Raw genomic sequence first — 16,899 nt, forward strand, 5'->3', positions numbered from 1 at the left:
GGAACCAAGGATTTTTCCAGATGTCCCATGTGGTGACAGGGACCCAAGCACTTGGGCCATCTTCCACTGCTTTTCCCAGACCATAGCAGGGAGCCAGATTGGAAGTGGAACAGCCAGGACACGAACTGACGCCCACATGGGATGCCGCACTGCGGGCGCTGGCTTCATTGCTGTGCCACAAAGCTGATCCCCAGCCACCCATTTCTGATCCAGCACCCTGCTAATATACTTTGCATAGTATGAAAAAAATGCATATTCTCAAAAGTTTTGAGACTAAAATAAACTAATCTTGAAACACCATTTTCTGCACACTTTTTGAGGAGCCCTCATGCAAACTTCATTCTATCCCGAAAGTGCCCAAGCCATGGATCGCGTGTTTCCTGGGATTCCTGTCTCCATATTGCTTGTATGACCTCTCTGGGGAAATTCAGAAGAGAAAAGCTCATCAGAAACACAAATGTAGGGGCCGGCATCGTGGCGTAGCAGGTAGAGCCTCTGCCCGCAGCACCAGCACTGGCTTGCCATATGGCTGCCAGTTCATGTCCCGGCTGCTCCACTTCTGATCCAGCTCCCTGCCAATGGCCTGGGGAAAGCAGCAGCAGATGGCCCAAATGTTTGGGCCCCTGCACCTACGTGGGAGACCCAGACAAGGCTGCTGGCTCTTGACTTCGGCCTGGCCCAGCCGTGGCCATTGTGGCCATCTGGGGAGTGAACCAGCAGATAGCATATCTCTCTCTCCCTCTGTAACTCTTTGAAATACATGTATAAATCTTAAAAATAAAATGAAAAGAAAGAAGGAAAGAAACACAAATGTATTCCTGTGACCAGGCACCTGCCCCCAACCTTGTTGTGGTACTGCTGGGGTGTGTGAATCCACCACTAGGGGTGGCTGATAATTTTGGAGTGAGTTGGTAACAGTATCCTTGAAAGGAAAAAAATAAAAGAGGCTGCATTTTTTCTGTTGATTGGTGACATGGTCGTCGGGTCACTAATCCACAGAGCTCTGGCATGATGCACCTGACTCCCAAACAGCAAATACCTGATTATTGTCACAAACGATGGGTGACATTTTACCCCCTTACAAATCTAAACAATCACTTTAACGGCTTCTCCATCCTGGCACTAACTTACACTGGCTGCTCTCGCGCATAATTTCATTTTATTGTCACAGCCACCTTGCAGAAGGGTAAATGATTGACTCCAATTTTGCAGGCGAGAAAACTGAGCTGGAGAGGGGGTTGAGGAGTCTCCAGGGCCCCATGGGCAGGGAAGGGTGGGAGCAGGGCTGGCCTCCTGGTCACCAGGCTCTCTGCTTCCAGGCGCCCTCGTTCTCCATCGGCAAGGAAAAGGCAGAAGTCGGATCGCCAGACCTCTGTCAGCTCTCTGTTACCTAAAACGAAGGTGGCCACAAAATGCAAAATTTGCTTATTCCTCAGCTACTTTCTTGCCCCACCAGGCTCCAAAAAATAAATAGAAGAACAAAGTAGCTAGAACAAGGGCTGCTTTTGCTCTGCTGTCCAGAGGTAGAAGGTCAAGGTTCTTGCCCAGGGCATCCTCTGCGGTAGGGTCCAGCCAGGAAGTCTGGGTTCAGCCAACGGGGAAGAGGCAAGATCAGAGAAGGGCGCCCCCCCCCCCCGCCCCTGCCGCCCTGATGGACACCACCCACAGGCAGCACTGCCTTGCCAGGACTGGTGTGTGGCCACCTTTGACTTCAAAGGGGCTGGGGAATGTGGTCCTAGTGCTAGAAGAATAGGGAACCTGCTCAGAATCAGGCTTCCATTCCCAACTGAGGGGAAACAGAGGAGAGCAGGTGCAGCAACAGCAGGGCTCACATCTACCACTCGCCACTGTTTCTCGCTCTGCTCCCCCTCTGGGACACCCGGAAAGCTTCCTGGCCGTCCCCCCTGCAGGAGGCAAGTGCACGGTGCTGGTGCTGGCCAGGCAGCTGGAGACACAGGTGTCACCCCTGGGTCACAGCACAAAAGAGCCCCACGCCACAGCTCTCCACAACTTTCCTCTGACTGTGGGAAGGGTGTGGAAGAGACGGCCCCAACACCAAAGCAGGGTAGGGGATGGGCAGCAGCCCTGGGAGTCCCCTGCAGGTCCTCTGTGACCAAAGAGTACGCCTTTCCAAGCTGATGCACTAAGATGCGGTTTTGTTTGTTACTGCAGCATGACCAGCCCTGTCCTCTATGACACAATGTTCCTACCAACATTTCTGTTTCAATATGTGGAGTGTTTTCCGAGGTGTGAACATTTTACATTTTAAAAATCTGTTTGTCTTTATCTGTGTGATCTTTTCTGGCTTTGAATTTCAGCTAAGAAAACCTTTCATGTCCGTGGAGTATAACAATCTTTTGCTATATCTTCCTCTAGTCTTAAAAAATGGCTATTAATTTGAAAATGCATATTCTAAATGTTAGTTACTAGAATATCTTTTACATCTTTATCCAGTTCTTATTCACTTCCAGGCAAAATGAAGTACTTATTTCACATAGGCCTAATGGTTTCTTGCCTCCCCAAAGTGATGAGAAAGCATAAAATTTTTGTTTAAAAAGTATTGAAGGGAGCCAGCACTGTGGCATAGTAGGTTAAACTACCGCCTGAATGGGTGTTGGTTAGAGTCCCAGCTGCTCCACTTCCAATCCAGCTCCCTGCTAATGTGCCTGGGAAAGCAGCAGAAGATGGCCCAAGTGCTTGGGCCTCTGCTACCCACGTAGGAGACCTGGAAGAAGCTCCTGGCTTCAGATGGACCCAGCTCTGGCTGTTGCAGCCATTTGAGGAGTGAACCAGTGCATGGAAGGTTTCTGTCTCTGCTTCACCCTCTCCCTTCCCCCTTCTCTGTAACTCTGCTTTTCAAATAAATAACTAAATCTTTAAAAAAGTGTTGAGGAGTGGCATTTAGCCTGGCAGTTAAGACAACAGCATCCACATTGGAGTGCCTGGGTTCAGCAGCCCACCCCGGCTCCCAACTCCAGCTTCCTGCTAATGCAGACCCTGCGAGGCAGCAGTGATGGCTCAAGTAGTTGGATCCCTGGCACCCACATGGAAGACCTAGATTGAGCTCCCGTCTCCCAGCTTCAGCTTGGCACAGCCGTGGCCATTACAGGCATTTGGGGAGTGAACCAGCAGTTGGGAACATGCTCTCTATTAAATTTTTTTAACATTAAGAAAAAATATTCAATATATTTTCAATATTTATATTTATATCTGGATCTATATTTATATTTGGATCAATACTTATAGCCAGAGCGTGAATTGGTTTTCTTTTTTTTTTTGACAGGCAGAGTGGACAGTGAGAGAGAGAGACAGAGAAAGGTCTTCCTTTGCCGTTGGTTCACCCTCCAATGGCCGCTGCGGCCGGCGCACCGCACTGATCCGATGGCAGGAGCCAGGAGCCAGGTGCTTCTCCTGGTCTCCCATGGGGTGCAGGGCCCAAGCACCTGGGCCATCCTCCACTGCACTCCCGGGCCACAGCAGAGAGCTGGCCTGTAAGAGGGGCAACCGGGACAGAATCCGGCGCCCCAACCGGGACTAGAACCCGGTGTGCCGGCGCCGCTAGGCGGAGGATTAGCCTAGTGAGCCGCGGCGCCGGCCTGGTTTTCTTTTTTAAGAAGAGAGAAGAAAAAGATGTAGGTGCTCAAATTCAGAAAGACAGAAAAAATGACAGGCAGGAGGTAAGCAAGGAGGATGAGTGCCACTCCCCTGGCACCTAGCATGGTCCTCACTGGAGTCACGGGCGAGGCCACCCAGCTTTCACTGCCCCAGCCCTGGCCCTGGCCCTGGCCCCCGTCAGCGGATGCCTCCCGCACAGAAAGACCCGGACACCGCGCGGATTCAAATCTGGCCTCTCTTCTGGTACCTTCTGGAAGGAATGGTGGTTGGGGTGGAAGTGAGGCATCAGGGAACTTTGAGGTTAAGATTGTATCTGCTCCAGGCTCCCATCCAGGAAGCGCCGACAAAGGACACGGGGGTGCACGGGTGGCAGTCAGACTCCCATCTCAGTCGGGAATGACATTCACAGTCCTGTAGCTCTCAAAACCTCCGCGTGTGCTCACCGCGCATCAGCTGCGCTGCGTGCAGTGGTGCTGTCAGCAGCACAGGAAACAAGCACTCACCAAACCGCACGTGTCCGCTCCTCGGCTCCAGCTCCCCACCGTCTCCATCCCCCTTCTCCTTCTCTGCTCCCTGCCTCTTCCCTTCATTCCTGGCTCCTTTTTCCTCTATTTTTTTTTGTTTGTTTTTGTTTGTTTGTTTGTTTGTTTGTTTTGGACAGGCAAAGTTAGACAGTGAAAGAGACAGAGAGAAAGGTCTTCCTTCCATTGGTTCATTCCCCAAATGGCCGCTATGGCCAGCGCGCTGTGCTGATCCAAAGCTAGGAACCAGGTACTTCTCCTGATCTCCCATGGGGTACAGGGCCAAGCACTTGGGCCATCCTCCACTGCACTCCCGGGCCACAGCAGAGAGCTGGCCTGGAAGAGGGGCAACCGGGACAGAATCCGGAGCCCCGACCGGGACTAGAACCTGGGGTGCCGGCGCCGTAGGTGGAGGGTTAGCTTAGTGAGCCGCGGCGCTGGCTGTTCTTGTACTCACAGCTTTCCTGAGGGCCTCGGGGTACCATCAGGTGGGGATTTGGGATCCCGTGTCTTTGTGGGAGTATAGGGACCACTGAGAAGAGGCTGCCACCCAGCTCCTGAACCCTCATGGTCAGGATGTCAGCCTGGCTGGTGTGGGAATTCCTGATTTTTCTGCTTGCTCCCAGCACCACCAAGCTTGGGGTTGGACCTGGGACTCTGCTTATGTACCCCCCTCCCCCCCATCGCCTCCCTAGGCTGGAGGAAACTTACCCTGTGTCACTTGCTTTTCCTCCACCCAGGACTTCTAGGAAACTTGACGTTCAGACCCCTTCTCGGTATGCACGGGTAGTTTTGGGGACTCGGGAACCCCGATCACTCTCCACAAACTCTGTGTTTCAGTATTTTGTCTGGGGCCTCCCAGAGACCTCAGTCCTAGCCAGCGTCTGCCCTGGGCCTGGATCCTACTGATTTCCTTGTCAGTGAAGCCTGGCACCCTATAATGATGAAAAAATACATTTGACGTTTTCAAACATATGCTGCTGTATTGTACATTCATGAATGAACCTGGGTTGAGTGTAAAGTGTGTATCAGGCCGTGGGGACTTGGGAGTGAGCAAAACACAAGCAAATCCCTGCCTTTATGGAGCTTAGAATCAAAGAGGAGACAACAAGGAAAAGAGAAACAGGAAGAGGCAAGGCGAGTCGAGGGGAGAAAGAGACTTGAAGGAAAGTGATTGTGCAGAAGGGAGCAGAGGAAAGGGAAGAGCGGAGACGGAGCGGGTGGAGCTGGGCCGTGAGAAGGAGGGCAGGAGTTGGTGGGGGGAGGCGCACTGGGGACCTGGATTTCAAGTGTTCCCAAATCATCACAGCCTCATCTGGAATCCAAGAGAAGCTCCGCGTGGTAGACCAGGCGACTCACAGGACAGACGGTCCAACCCAGACCTCGGGGGTGATGACAAGAGCCCAGAAGGCGAGGGCAGAGTGTGCCCGGGTGTCCAGACCAGAAGAAGGTGAGGCTGAAGGTGAATCTGCCATTTGAATGGCTCCATAGGGGGTGTGGGGGGTGTGTGGGGGGTCTCTCCTGAGGGTAGGAGGAGGAAGACATGCAGACAAGAGGGGCGTGAAGCCAGACAAGGCTCTGTTGGTGTTAGAATGTTTTCTGGAAGAAGCGTGTTCTCCGGGTGCAGCTGACCTTGGATTTGCCAAGTGCATTCATTGACCGCTCCCCAGTGCCCACTGTTCTCGTTTTTAGTAGTGGAGGCACCACAACTGCACGGGGTATGAGAGACTCCTAGATGCTTGTGGCAGGCCACCATGGAAAGTGGCACCAATCCTCACGGTGGGCATAGTTTCAGGATCACTTCTTTTTTGTTGTTTTTAAAGATTTATTTACTTATTTGAAAGTCAGAGTTACACAGAGAGAAGGAGAGGCAGAGAGAGAGGTCTTCCATCCGATGGTTCACTCTGCAGATGGCCACAATGGCCAGAGCTGCAACGGTCCGAAGCCAGGAGCCAGGAGCTTCTTCGGGTCTCCATGTGGGTGCAGGGCCCCAAGGACTTGGGCCATCTTCTACTGCTTTCCCAGGCCACAGCAGAGAGCTGGACAGGAAGAGGAGCAGCCGGGACTAGAACCAACACCCATATGGGATGCCGGCGCTGCAGGCCAGGCCGTTAACCCGCTGCACCACAGCACTGGCCCCAGGATCACGTCTTACTGGTTCATTTCTAGGATAGCTTAGTCAAGGAGTCTGCTGCACACTGGTCCTCAAACTGCCCCCAGCAACATTCCCATTAATATCAGATGAAGGCCCCTTCCATTACTTTCATCAGCGCTAGAATTCACAAGCCTCTTCTCCTTGCTAAACATAAAGCAAGGACACTATTCCACTGTTTTCCTTTGCGCTGTGGGCGAACACGTTGCAGTGGGCTGCACGAGTCCTTGATCATCAATATCCCTGTGCCCCACGCCTTCAGAAGGTTATACGCGCCCACACTGTGACTCAGGGATGCCCATGGGACTTAACGTGGCCAAAGAAATGTGAACCAATAAATATGAGAGGGTCAGCAGCAGGGCAGATTTTTTTTTTTTTTTTTTTGGACAGGCAGAGTGGACAGTGAGAGAGAGAGAGACAGAGAGAAAGGTCTTCCTTTGCCGTTGGTTCACTCTCCAATAACCTTTGCGGCCGGCGCGCTGTGCTGATCCGAAGGCAGGAGCCAGGTGCTTCTCCTGGTCTCCCATGGGGTGCAGGGCCCAAGCACCTGGGCCATCCTCCACTGTACTCCCTGACCACAGCAGAGAGCTGGCCTGGAAGAGGGGCAACCGGGACAGAATCCGGCGCCCTTACTGGAACTAGAACCCAGTGTGCCGGCACCGCAAGGCGGAGGATTAGCCTTGTGAGCCGCAGCGCCGGCCACGGCAGAGTTTTAAGAGCTCACGTGTCTCTTCCCTCTGTCCCCAAACCAGTGGCACTCTAAACAGAGACTTCTCTGTCACCAGGAACCACGGGCATCAGTCATGTAGGGCTGAGCCTTATCCGCCCTGTGATGAATGAGCAGCACGAGGGAGAAGTGAAACTTTGTTGCGTGCCAGGGTGAGCTTTGCTGGCCGCACCACCTCTGTGTCAGCTGCTCAGCTCTGCCTTTGTGGAGTGAAAATGGCCAGAGACAAACATACAGACAAATGGACATGGCTGTGTTGCAATAAAACTTTATTTACAAAAACAGGTGGTCAGTCCAATGGGCCTTCTGGCCACAGTTTGCTGATGCCTGCAATACATCACTGGGGTTTGGGAGGACCTTGAGCTCCTGCACCATTATCTGTCTTAGCTTGACTAGGTTACAAATCATTAAAATAAAAAACAAAGACGACACCAGCCTGATGCCCACAACATAAGTCTGAATGCTTAACCCTCCCGCCCCCTCCTCACATGCACCTGCCCAAAGCTAACCCCCCATCCTTCCGTGCTCTGCGCATCCTCAGGCCCCACCTTAAATGCCATCTGCAGGGAAGTGAATCTGTCCTGGCAGGCAAACGCAGCTCTCCCAGACATGCCTCGTGGAGCCCATCTCTCCCCACAGCACTGACCACAGCCGTGATCAATTATCCGCGTGCATCCCGCTCGCGGTGTGCAGACATGAGGTCAGGCAGCCGATCAGTCTGGCTCAGTGCTCTCTCCTGCTTCTCCCTGCCTCGCAGTCTGCAGGCAGATAACTTAGGAATCAGTACTGATTCATTCTTCATCAAGGGTGGATACCAGCGTCAGGATCCATGTAGTGTGTGTGTGTGTGTGTGTGTGTGTGTGTGTGAGGGGGAGAGAGAGAGAGACAGAGAGAGAGGAGAAGGTGCCCCTTTCTTGATGCCCTGCCTACATCTGCCAGAGCTGATTCTTCAAACCAAACCCTTTACCGCTCTCTGCTGGAAGATGGTTGTGTTAAGCATACAAGTTGATGGTGTTTCAGAAGTGAAATCAGAGCATCCTCTTTTATTAAAAAATTGTTTTGTTTATTTGAAAGACAGAGTTACAGAGAGAGTTAGAGCCAGAGAGAGAGGTCTTCCATTCCGCTGGTTTACTCCCCAGATGGCCGCAATGGCCAGAGCTGAGCTGATCTGAAGCCAGAAGCCAGGAGCTTCTTCCAGGTCTCCCACGTGGGTGCAGGGGCCCTAGGAGTTGGGCCATCTTCCACTGCTTTCCCAGGTCATAGCAGAGAGCTGGATCAGAAGAGGAGCAGCTGGGACTTGAACCGGTGCCCATATGGGATGCCGGAGCTGTAGGCAGGGGTTTAACCCACTGTGACACAGCGCCAGTGCAGTGCATCCTCTTCTTCAAAGTAGAAACTTGGCTCAGTGCATAAACCACACAACCTTTTGCAGAAACCCCCGATAACAAGCTAAGTATATGTATCACTTTACAATTGGCAAAGCAGATCCTCACAGCAAGTGGCGCTATCAACCCGTTTTACAGATTCAAATCAACCTGGGTGTCCTAATGCTGACTCCTTTGTTCGTGACACTCAGTGAACCCAGGCAAGGTGTGGGGTTTCTGTGAAACACTGGGGGAGGCAGGAACCCGGATGGACTTTGACAGTTGTTGCTCACCTGCCTCCCCCTGCACTCTCTCCTTGGTTGTAAGCCCTGATTTAACACAGGGTATCTGTGCTGTTTCCATGTGTTGTACAGCCTGTTGAGGCATCTCTGATGTTATGGAAAGAGCGCTAGACTAGGAGTCTGGCATGTCTGAGTTCTAGTGCCAGCTGCACCCCAAATAGGTGTGCTGACCACGAATCGTTCTCTGCAGAGCTAAGCCCAAACCCCACAGCTGTCAGAGGAGGGGAGGATCGTGGCCTCGCACATGGTCGTGAGGCCGCGTGGGCCATGTGCCCGCTGCCCGTACTGTCTCTTTGCTGGGTACTTTTCCTCCAGCCACCTCGTCGTCACCACCACCTGCCCGGCCCCCAGGTCTTCCCCGGCCTCTCATCTTTCCGCGTGTGATTTTCACCTTGTGCCTTCCCCCCTGCGTTTTCTAAGAATTCTTGGAGCTGCTCTGCCGGCTTGCTAATTGGGTTTTTTTCCATTCTACTGTTAGGCTTCTCTGTTAATTTCCTTCACTGTGCTTTTCGTCTCCACGGGCTTGCGTTGTTCCGTGACTGCTGGCCCTTCCCAGCAGCCTCCCGGTGGTCCACTAACCGTGCCCCAAACCATTCCCCACGCAGCTCCCCGAGGAAAAGGGGCTGGCTGACATCAGAGCCCCCAGGCACCTTCCCGAAGGGGTTCCTGGGAATGCAGGTCCCGTCTCTGAGGGCCTGTTTGCTGAGGTGAGCAGGTGCGGGTAAGCCAAACTCAGGGTTGTCAAGAGCAGACCAGGAAAGTGGGCTTAGGCATAGGGTTGGTGGTTTTGGAAGTCCCCGAGCTAAAAGGAGCCACCTGACTTAGTGATCTGGCAAAGGCCCCCAGGTAAAGGAGGAACTCTGCGTGGTAACAGCTGCCCAGAGCCCCCAAAGCCACCCACTGCTCCCTCATCGACTTGTGGGCACATCTGGGACACCTGTGCTCAGAAGAGCTGTACTTACCAAAAGGAATTGGAGGAGACATTTCCACAGAGACAGAGGACCTTAGAAGTTCACCTGGGGCCGGCGCCGCGGCTCAATAGGGTAATCCTCCACCTAGTGGCGCCGGCACACCGGGTTCTAGTCCCAGTCGGGGCGCCAGATTCTGTCCCGGTTGCCCCTCTTCCAGGCCAGCTCTCTGCTGTGGCCCGGGAGTGCAGTGGAGGATGGCCCAAGTGCTTGGGCCCTGCCCCCCATGGGAGACCAGGAGAAGCACCTGGCTCCTGGCTTTGGATCAGCGTGGTGTGCCGGCCACAGCGCGCCAGCCGTGGCGGCCATTGGAGGGTGAACCAACGGCAAAGGAAGACCTTTCTCTCTGTCTCTCTCTCTCACTATCCACTATGCCTGTCTGAAAAAAAAAAAAAAGAAAAAAAAACGTTCACCTGGACTCTGCTAATCCCCCTCCAGGTTTGCACTAGCAGTGGCCCAGAGTGACCTGTGAGTCTTTCATCCAAGTTAGGGACCTGCAGCTGCAAATACCCGACTCAACCTGGGTAATAGTAGCGCACAGCTAGGTAATCCTTCCAGTAAGCGGCAGAGCCAGGATTAAAAGCCCACTGGGTGTGGCTGCAGAAGCCAGGCGCTCCTCTGCTGGGCCGTATTCATTGAGTAGAGTCTGCAGACAGATAGGTGGTAGAGCCAGCCACAGCCAGTGCACCCAAGAACACCAGCCAGCTGTCAGAACTAAGTTCCTCCCACTCAAGCTTACCACGCGGGGAGCAGGTGTTCAGCCTAGTCGTGACAACACCATGGGACACCCATATCCGGTATCAAAGCACCTGGGTCCAGTGCCCAGCCCTAGCTCCTGACTTCAGCTTCCTGCCGATGCAAACCCTGGGAAGCAGTTACGAAGGCTTACGTGCCTGAGTTCCTGTCACCCACATGGGAAGACCTGGATTGAGTTTCTGGCTCCTGGCTTTGGTCCCGGGTCAGCCCCAACCATTGCTGGGGAGGGAACCAGTGGATGAGATTCTCTCTCTCTCTCTCTCTCTCTCTCTCTGTCTCTGTCTCTTCCTTCCCAGGGCTCCTTCCTCTCTCTCTGTCTTCATATCTTTCCAAAATAAGTGAGAGTTTCTTTGCCGTTCATGCTGTTCTTTCCCCTTCCCAATGATGTGTTGGCTTTTTCTTACATTTTCTGTTAGATATTTCAGTAAGTGTTAGAGGCAAAAGAGAGTTGGACCAAAGATTCTCCTAGACTGTCCCAAGTGTAACATCCTCTAAACCCAACACAGGGCACGGGTAGGCCAGTCCTGTCTCCCCCAAGAGACGGCCCCCACAGCTTACTTGCAGTATTCATCCACTGTGTGGTTAGAGGGGCAGGGACTGGGCATGGCTGATAGGTGTTTGAAGCACATTTGCTACTGCTTCTCCCGAACTGGAACCCAGATTGCTATGCAGAGGTGCTGAGTTACCAGATCTCTCCATGGCAATGTGGAGATTATTCTGTAGATTTACAGGGTTTTCTTTCATTCAGCGAAAGAGACACAGGGAAGCAGTAAGATGGAAAGAGACAGCAGACCAGGAAGATGGCCAGCATCCGCTCATTGCTAGCCATCTCTCTTGGCCAGGTCTCCTCTGACTCAGAAAACAAGGTTGGAAACAATGACTTTTCCTCCAGCTGCGTGAATGCAATGAGTATGTTGAGTGATGACCTCCATCAGCACAGAGAGGCTGTGGGAGGCTGTGGAGTAAAAGAACACTAGGAGGTGGCCCGTTAGCTTGCAACTGAGGACAACCTGCGCTTCAGAAGCCCTGTACTACTTCTGTGACAGTGTTTTGATTTTTAAAAAAGATTTATTTTATTTTTTTGCAAGAGTTACAGTGAGAGGTAAAGCCATAGGGAGAGAAAGGTCTTCCATCGGCTAGTTCACTCCCCAAATGACAGCCAGAGCTGTGCTGATCCAAAGCCAGGAGCCAGGAGCCAGGAGCTTCTTCTGGGTCTCCCATGCAGGTGCAGGGGCCCAAGGACCTGGGCCATCTTCTACTGCTTTCGCAGGCCACAGCAGAGAGCTGGATGGGAAGTGGAGCAGCCAGGAATTGAACCATCACCCATGTGCAATGCTGGCACTGCAGGCCAGGGCTTTAACTCACTGTACCACAGCACCGGCCGAGAGCATTTTGTTTGATGTAGTGTTGGGGATCAGAGGAGGGGGTTGCAGAGACCCAGAGATCCCTTCGTGCACATAGCTCACCTGCTGCTCAAAATGGAATACTTCCTGCAAATTAACCAGACGGCAGCGTTCCCCAAGACCATTTACATTACCATTGTTTATTGCTATCACAACTCAAGAGGCGGAGTTAGGCCGACTGCTCTCCTTTCAGAGAAACAGGAAGCTGGTGACACTGTGGACTTTCACGCTCCGAAGCTTCCTATGAGCTGCGGTGAGGCAGCAGGGATTTTATACAAAGAGAAACTGGGACAAGGCGAGCCCGTGTTCCCCTGCTCTTAGGATCCTCGGTGAGGGAGTGGCCGGAAGGGAGGCGAGGGCCCATGTGGGAACTCGATCAGGAAACGGCTGCAGAAAAAAAAGAGGTATGGCAGGAAGCAATTTCCAAATTTTCCCTGTCGTGATATATGTGGCCACCAGACCACGCCACTGGCCACCACGTGGAAGCCAGCCACGTACCCTGCGACACTAATCACCATGTCCCTGGGTCACGTAGGGGTCACGTAAAATATGAATGCTCTCCCACTGCCCCACCACATAAGCAGGTCTTCAGGCTTCCTCCAAGGCAGAAGAGGAACACAATCAGCCCTTGCTAACTGCCCCCACCTCATAGGGCCGGCCTCTCGTGGCCCAGTAAGGTGGAGTGCTGTGGGTGGGAGCTGGGTTGAAGACAGGTTGGAGCTGGGTCCTGAAATGGGCGATCCGTTTCTCACAGGCTCCTGGGAGAAGTGCGTTCAGAATGGAGAGGGTGCTTGGTTCACACCCAGTGAATTTGCAGTGGAAGGGAGGTGGGGGCACTCCAAGAACTGGAAGCGGAGTATATGCTGACGAGGGAAGTCTCTCCGGGAGCTGCTGGCGGTGTGTTGGTGATGACAGGGGGCACACAGGTCGTGGTTTGAGACCTTTGAAGAATGAGTCGGTTTGCAGTGGCAGAAATGCAAACTGCCATTAAGCTGCAGCAGCGTGATGTTGACAGAGCTCAATGCGGGTGGACAAACATGGCCGACAGGAACGCAGACTGGGAGGGAAACAGCGTGGATGGGCAAGGGATGGGATGCAGGAGTTGGGTCTTGGGTTTGAGTCACAGAGAAAGGGCTGATTTTCCCACTAAGCAAAGTCCAAAAGAAGGGGCCCGTTTGCATTTGGGCACCTTGAGTTTGAGATCTGAGGAGGGAGCACTGTGATGTTTACAAAGGAGCCCCCAGGTTAAGCTCATTCACCGGCTCCATCTCTCTCAGAAAGGACTTCTGCTCTGGCTCCCGAGAATAACTCTCGGGAGGTGACCAGCAGGTGAATTCCTGCCATGTTCTCTGTCTGGCTGAAGGCCTTAGGGCCCCCGAGTTTCCCAGCTCTGAGTCGCCTTCACACCTGGGCGTGACATCTTCGTAGTGATGGTTTTAGCACAACGTTCCATGTCCATGCCATGTGGGAGACCTGGAAGAAGCTCCTGGCTCTTGGCTTTGGCCTTTCTCAGCCCTGGCTGTTGCAGCTATTTGAGTAATGAACCAGTGATGGAGGAAATCTCTCTCTCTCTCTCTCACTCTGCCTTTCAGAGTTGGGCCAGGCTAAAGGCAGGACTGGGAAACCCACCCACGTCTCCCACATGGGTGGCAGGAACCCAACCACTTGAGCCATCCCTGCTCCTCCCTGGGTCTGCCTTAGTAGGGAGCTGGAGTCAGGACTGGAACCAGAGATCCAACCCAGGCACCGATATGGAATGCGGCGTCTTAGCCAGCATCTTGACCACCAAACACCTGCCCTCGGATTTCTGTAATGATTATTACTGTGTGAAAAACAATTGAAGATCTTTAAAGTATAGATCATTCATTAATATCCTAGATATTGCAGTGTTTCTAATCCTTATAATGCCATATGGCAGCACACGATAGCCAGGGACACACCCAGTCTCGCCTCTCAGTCCCGCCTCCTGAGACAGGATGAAGGGTAGGGCTGGCCTTGCCCTCGGCCACTTGCCCCAGTACCTGACTGTACCTGTGCAGCTCAGCCAGCCTGCTCGGGGTCTAGCTTTGTGTATGCATGTGATAGAGAGAACCGATGCTGATACTCCAAAGGCATTTTCTGTGGTGTCCATGGGGTGCTGCCTCTGTGACTGAAAGTATGTGGGAGGCAGGTGCAGAGTCCCAGGTTCAGTGCCTGTGGGCTGGTGAGGGTCCTTGTGCTTGGGCAGGGGGACAGGACAATGGCTCATGCCCCTTGTGAGTGACTGGAAGTCCATCGCACCTGCTCAGAGAAGGGTGTCACCCTGTGATGTCACACTGGTGCTTCTGGAGAAAGTCAGATGCAGATCAGCCCCTGCCTGCAAAGGTTTGGTGTAACGGCAGCGCTGTTGAGGTGTCCAAGGGTTGCCTGGTAAAGGTGCATCATGTCCCTTGGGCAGCTGAGATGCTGTTGACCCAGGCACTGAACAGGCCACGGCCGTCAACCCTGCGCCTGCAGAGTGGTCACCCATTGCTCGGTAGAAAAAGTCAGTAATTTCAGTACTCCTGGGTGTAGGGTCCTCAGTGGGTGGAGTCGCAGCATTCGGAGTGTGGTGGTCCACCACGAAACACCTTTCATTCTTTCCAGGTTTAAGAACAGGCCAAGTTGGGCTGTTAGCTACAGAAGCCGTGGGAATAATCACCTCCTCTGTAGACAGGTCTTGTATAACGAGTGTCAATCTTTCAAGGCCCGGTTTTAATTTATGCTATCTAACATTGATTATTTAACAGGGAGGAGCTTCGTGGGGTTCCATTTTGTAAAACTGACTGTAAGCACCAAATACGTCATTGCATTTTCACTTATTACTGGGTCAGTGCATCTGTGCCCACTACAGAAAATGTCAGGACAATGTGTGTGATACAGTGAAGTTAAATAAATAAAATAAACTCTGCTGTCCAGAAACTAGAGGGAAGTTGGAAGTTGGAAGGACATGAAAAGGAAGGAGGAAATGCCCTTTACCTTGCAAAACGCTGTGTGCTTGTGGAGGAGCCGGCACAGTTGCTGTACAAACCACGACCCTGTGTGTTCTTCCTTACCCAGGTCCAGCCCCAGGGCTTCCTAAGCGGCTCACTGTAACCCTGACTGTGCAGACAAAGCCATCACACAGCCATCGTCACACGAATGGATCCAGCTCCAATACAGGCCTTTATCTGTAGGGAATGGCACCAACCTCGGACAGCTCTATGATGTCCAAGAACATGTGATGTCCACAGTGATCCTATGACAATGGGTAACCCCATCTCACAGATGGGAAAACTGAGGTACAGAGAGGCTAAGTAACCTACCCAAGATTTCATAGCTAGAAAGTGGTAGAATTTCCTCTGGAACCCACACAGTCTGGCATTTGTGTTCTTAATTCCTAGCCTGTCTAAGAAAGAACTTCCTGGCCAGCGCCACGGCTCACTAGGCTAATCCTCTGCCTGCGGTGCCGGCACCCTGGGTTCTAGTCCCGGTTGGGACGCCGGATTCTGTCCCGGTTGCTCCTCTTCCAGTTCAGCTCTCTGCTGTGGTCTGGGAAGGCAGTAGAGGATGGCCCAAGTGCTTGGGCCCTGCACCCACATGGGAGACCAGGAGGAAGCACCTGGCTCCTGGCTTCTGATCAGCGCAGCGCGCCGGCTGTAGCAGCCATTTGGGGGGTGAACCAACGGAAGTTGACTCCTCTCTGTCTGTCTCTCTCACTGTCTAACTTTGTCAAAAAAAAAGAAAAAAACCTCCTGCTGAAGACACAACTGACATATGAGGAAAGGGAATTAAAATGTAAGTTCAGGTGTGTTTGGCCCAACACTTAAGACACCAGGTAAGATGCCAGTGTCATGTTACTATTATTAGCGTAGCTAAAAATGAAGAATGACAGTGCTAAGAGCAGACAAGGATACAGAGCAGCAGGAAATCGCATGGCTGGCCGATGGTAATGCCGAATGGTCCAGTCGGAGTTATTCGGAAGTCAGAGTTACAGAGAGAGATCTTCCATCAGCAGTTCACTCCTCAGATGGCTGCAGTGGCCAAGCTGAGCCAGGTGGATGGCAGGAGCTTCGTCTGAGTCTCCCATGTGGGTGGCAGGGGCCAAGGACTTGGGCCGTCTTTCTTCTGTGGCCTTTCCCAGCCCATTAGCAGGAAGCCAGATCAGAAGTGGAACAGCCTGGACACGACCCGGTGCCCATGTGGATGCTGGCAGCATTGCAGGCAGAGGCTTTACCAGCTGTGCCACAGCAATGGCCCCAGTAGTCGTTTTATTTTTTTAATAAAATTAAACTTGGGCTTATCTTGGACCCAGCAACCTGCTCGTAGATACTAAAGTGGAAACACAGTTCCACATAAAGACCTGCACACTGATGGTTGTAGCAGCTTTGTGTATGATAGCCAAAGACTGAACATAACCCAGTTGTCATCTACAAGTAAACGAATTAGCACATTGTAGCACATCCATACAGTGAGGTAACCACTCAGCAATAAAGAAGGATGAACTCCTGCTACCTCCAGCAGGGGCACACCCAAGAGCACTGGGCTCACCGGGAGTAGTCAGACCCAGAAGGCTGGTAGTGGTGGGAGTCCACTCGTGCGGTGGCAGCTATATGACCTTGCACAGAAGACAACACTCGGGGGCCAAAATGCCGTTTGGGGGTGGGGGGGTTGCCTGGGACTGGAGGGGGAGGGGAGCCTGTGGGAGCTTCCTGGGTGAAGAAGCCGTTCTTTGTCTTCTCTGTGTCAGTGTCACGTGACTACGTACTTGTCAAAACTCAACCTACTTTTTTGTTGTTCAAGATTTATTTATTTATTTGAAAGGCAGATGCCGGCGCCGCGGCTCACTAGGCTAATCCTCCACCTTGCGGCACCAGCACACCGGGTTCTAGTCCCGGTCGGGGCGCCGGATTCTGTCCCGGTTGCCCCTCTTCCGGGCCAGCTCTCTGCTGTGGCCAGGGAGTGCAGTGGAGGATGGCCCAAGTGCTTGGGCCCTGCACCCCATGGGAGACCAGGAGAAGCACCTGGCTCCTGCCATCGGATCAGCGCGGTGCACCGGCCGGCCATTGGAGGGTGAACCAATGGCAAAGGAAG

General features: G+C 52.8%; 1 protein-coding gene across 7 annotated transcripts in view; it reads left to right on the forward strand.

Annotated features, from left to right (window-relative positions):
* The window catches only part of SP110 (SP110 nuclear body protein), a 47,866-nt gene that overhangs the window by 20,670 nt on the left and 10,297 nt on the right, over positions 1 to 16,899 (forward strand). For 3 of the 7 annotated variants that reach the window (XM_089329768.1, XM_070070084.2, XM_051849078.3), the window contains exon 8: positions 5,446 to 5,586. In XM_089329768.1, coding sequence (XP_089185894.1) covers positions 5,446 to 5,586 — 141 coding nt within the window. Of the gene's footprint in view, positions 1 to 5,445; positions 5,599 to 5,980; positions 6,654 to 16,899 lie in introns of those variants that run through there. The other 4 variants (XM_089329766.1, XM_089329765.1, XM_089329767.1 and 1 more) reach the window with 3 other exon arrangements.

This window comes from Oryctolagus cuniculus, chromosome 3 (assembly GCF_051225735.1).
Source record: "Oryctolagus cuniculus isolate XC-2025 breed Fujian yellow rabbit chromosome 3, ASM5122573v1, whole genome shotgun sequence".
Taxonomy (NCBI): domain Eukaryota; kingdom Metazoa; phylum Chordata; class Mammalia; order Lagomorpha; family Leporidae; genus Oryctolagus; species Oryctolagus cuniculus.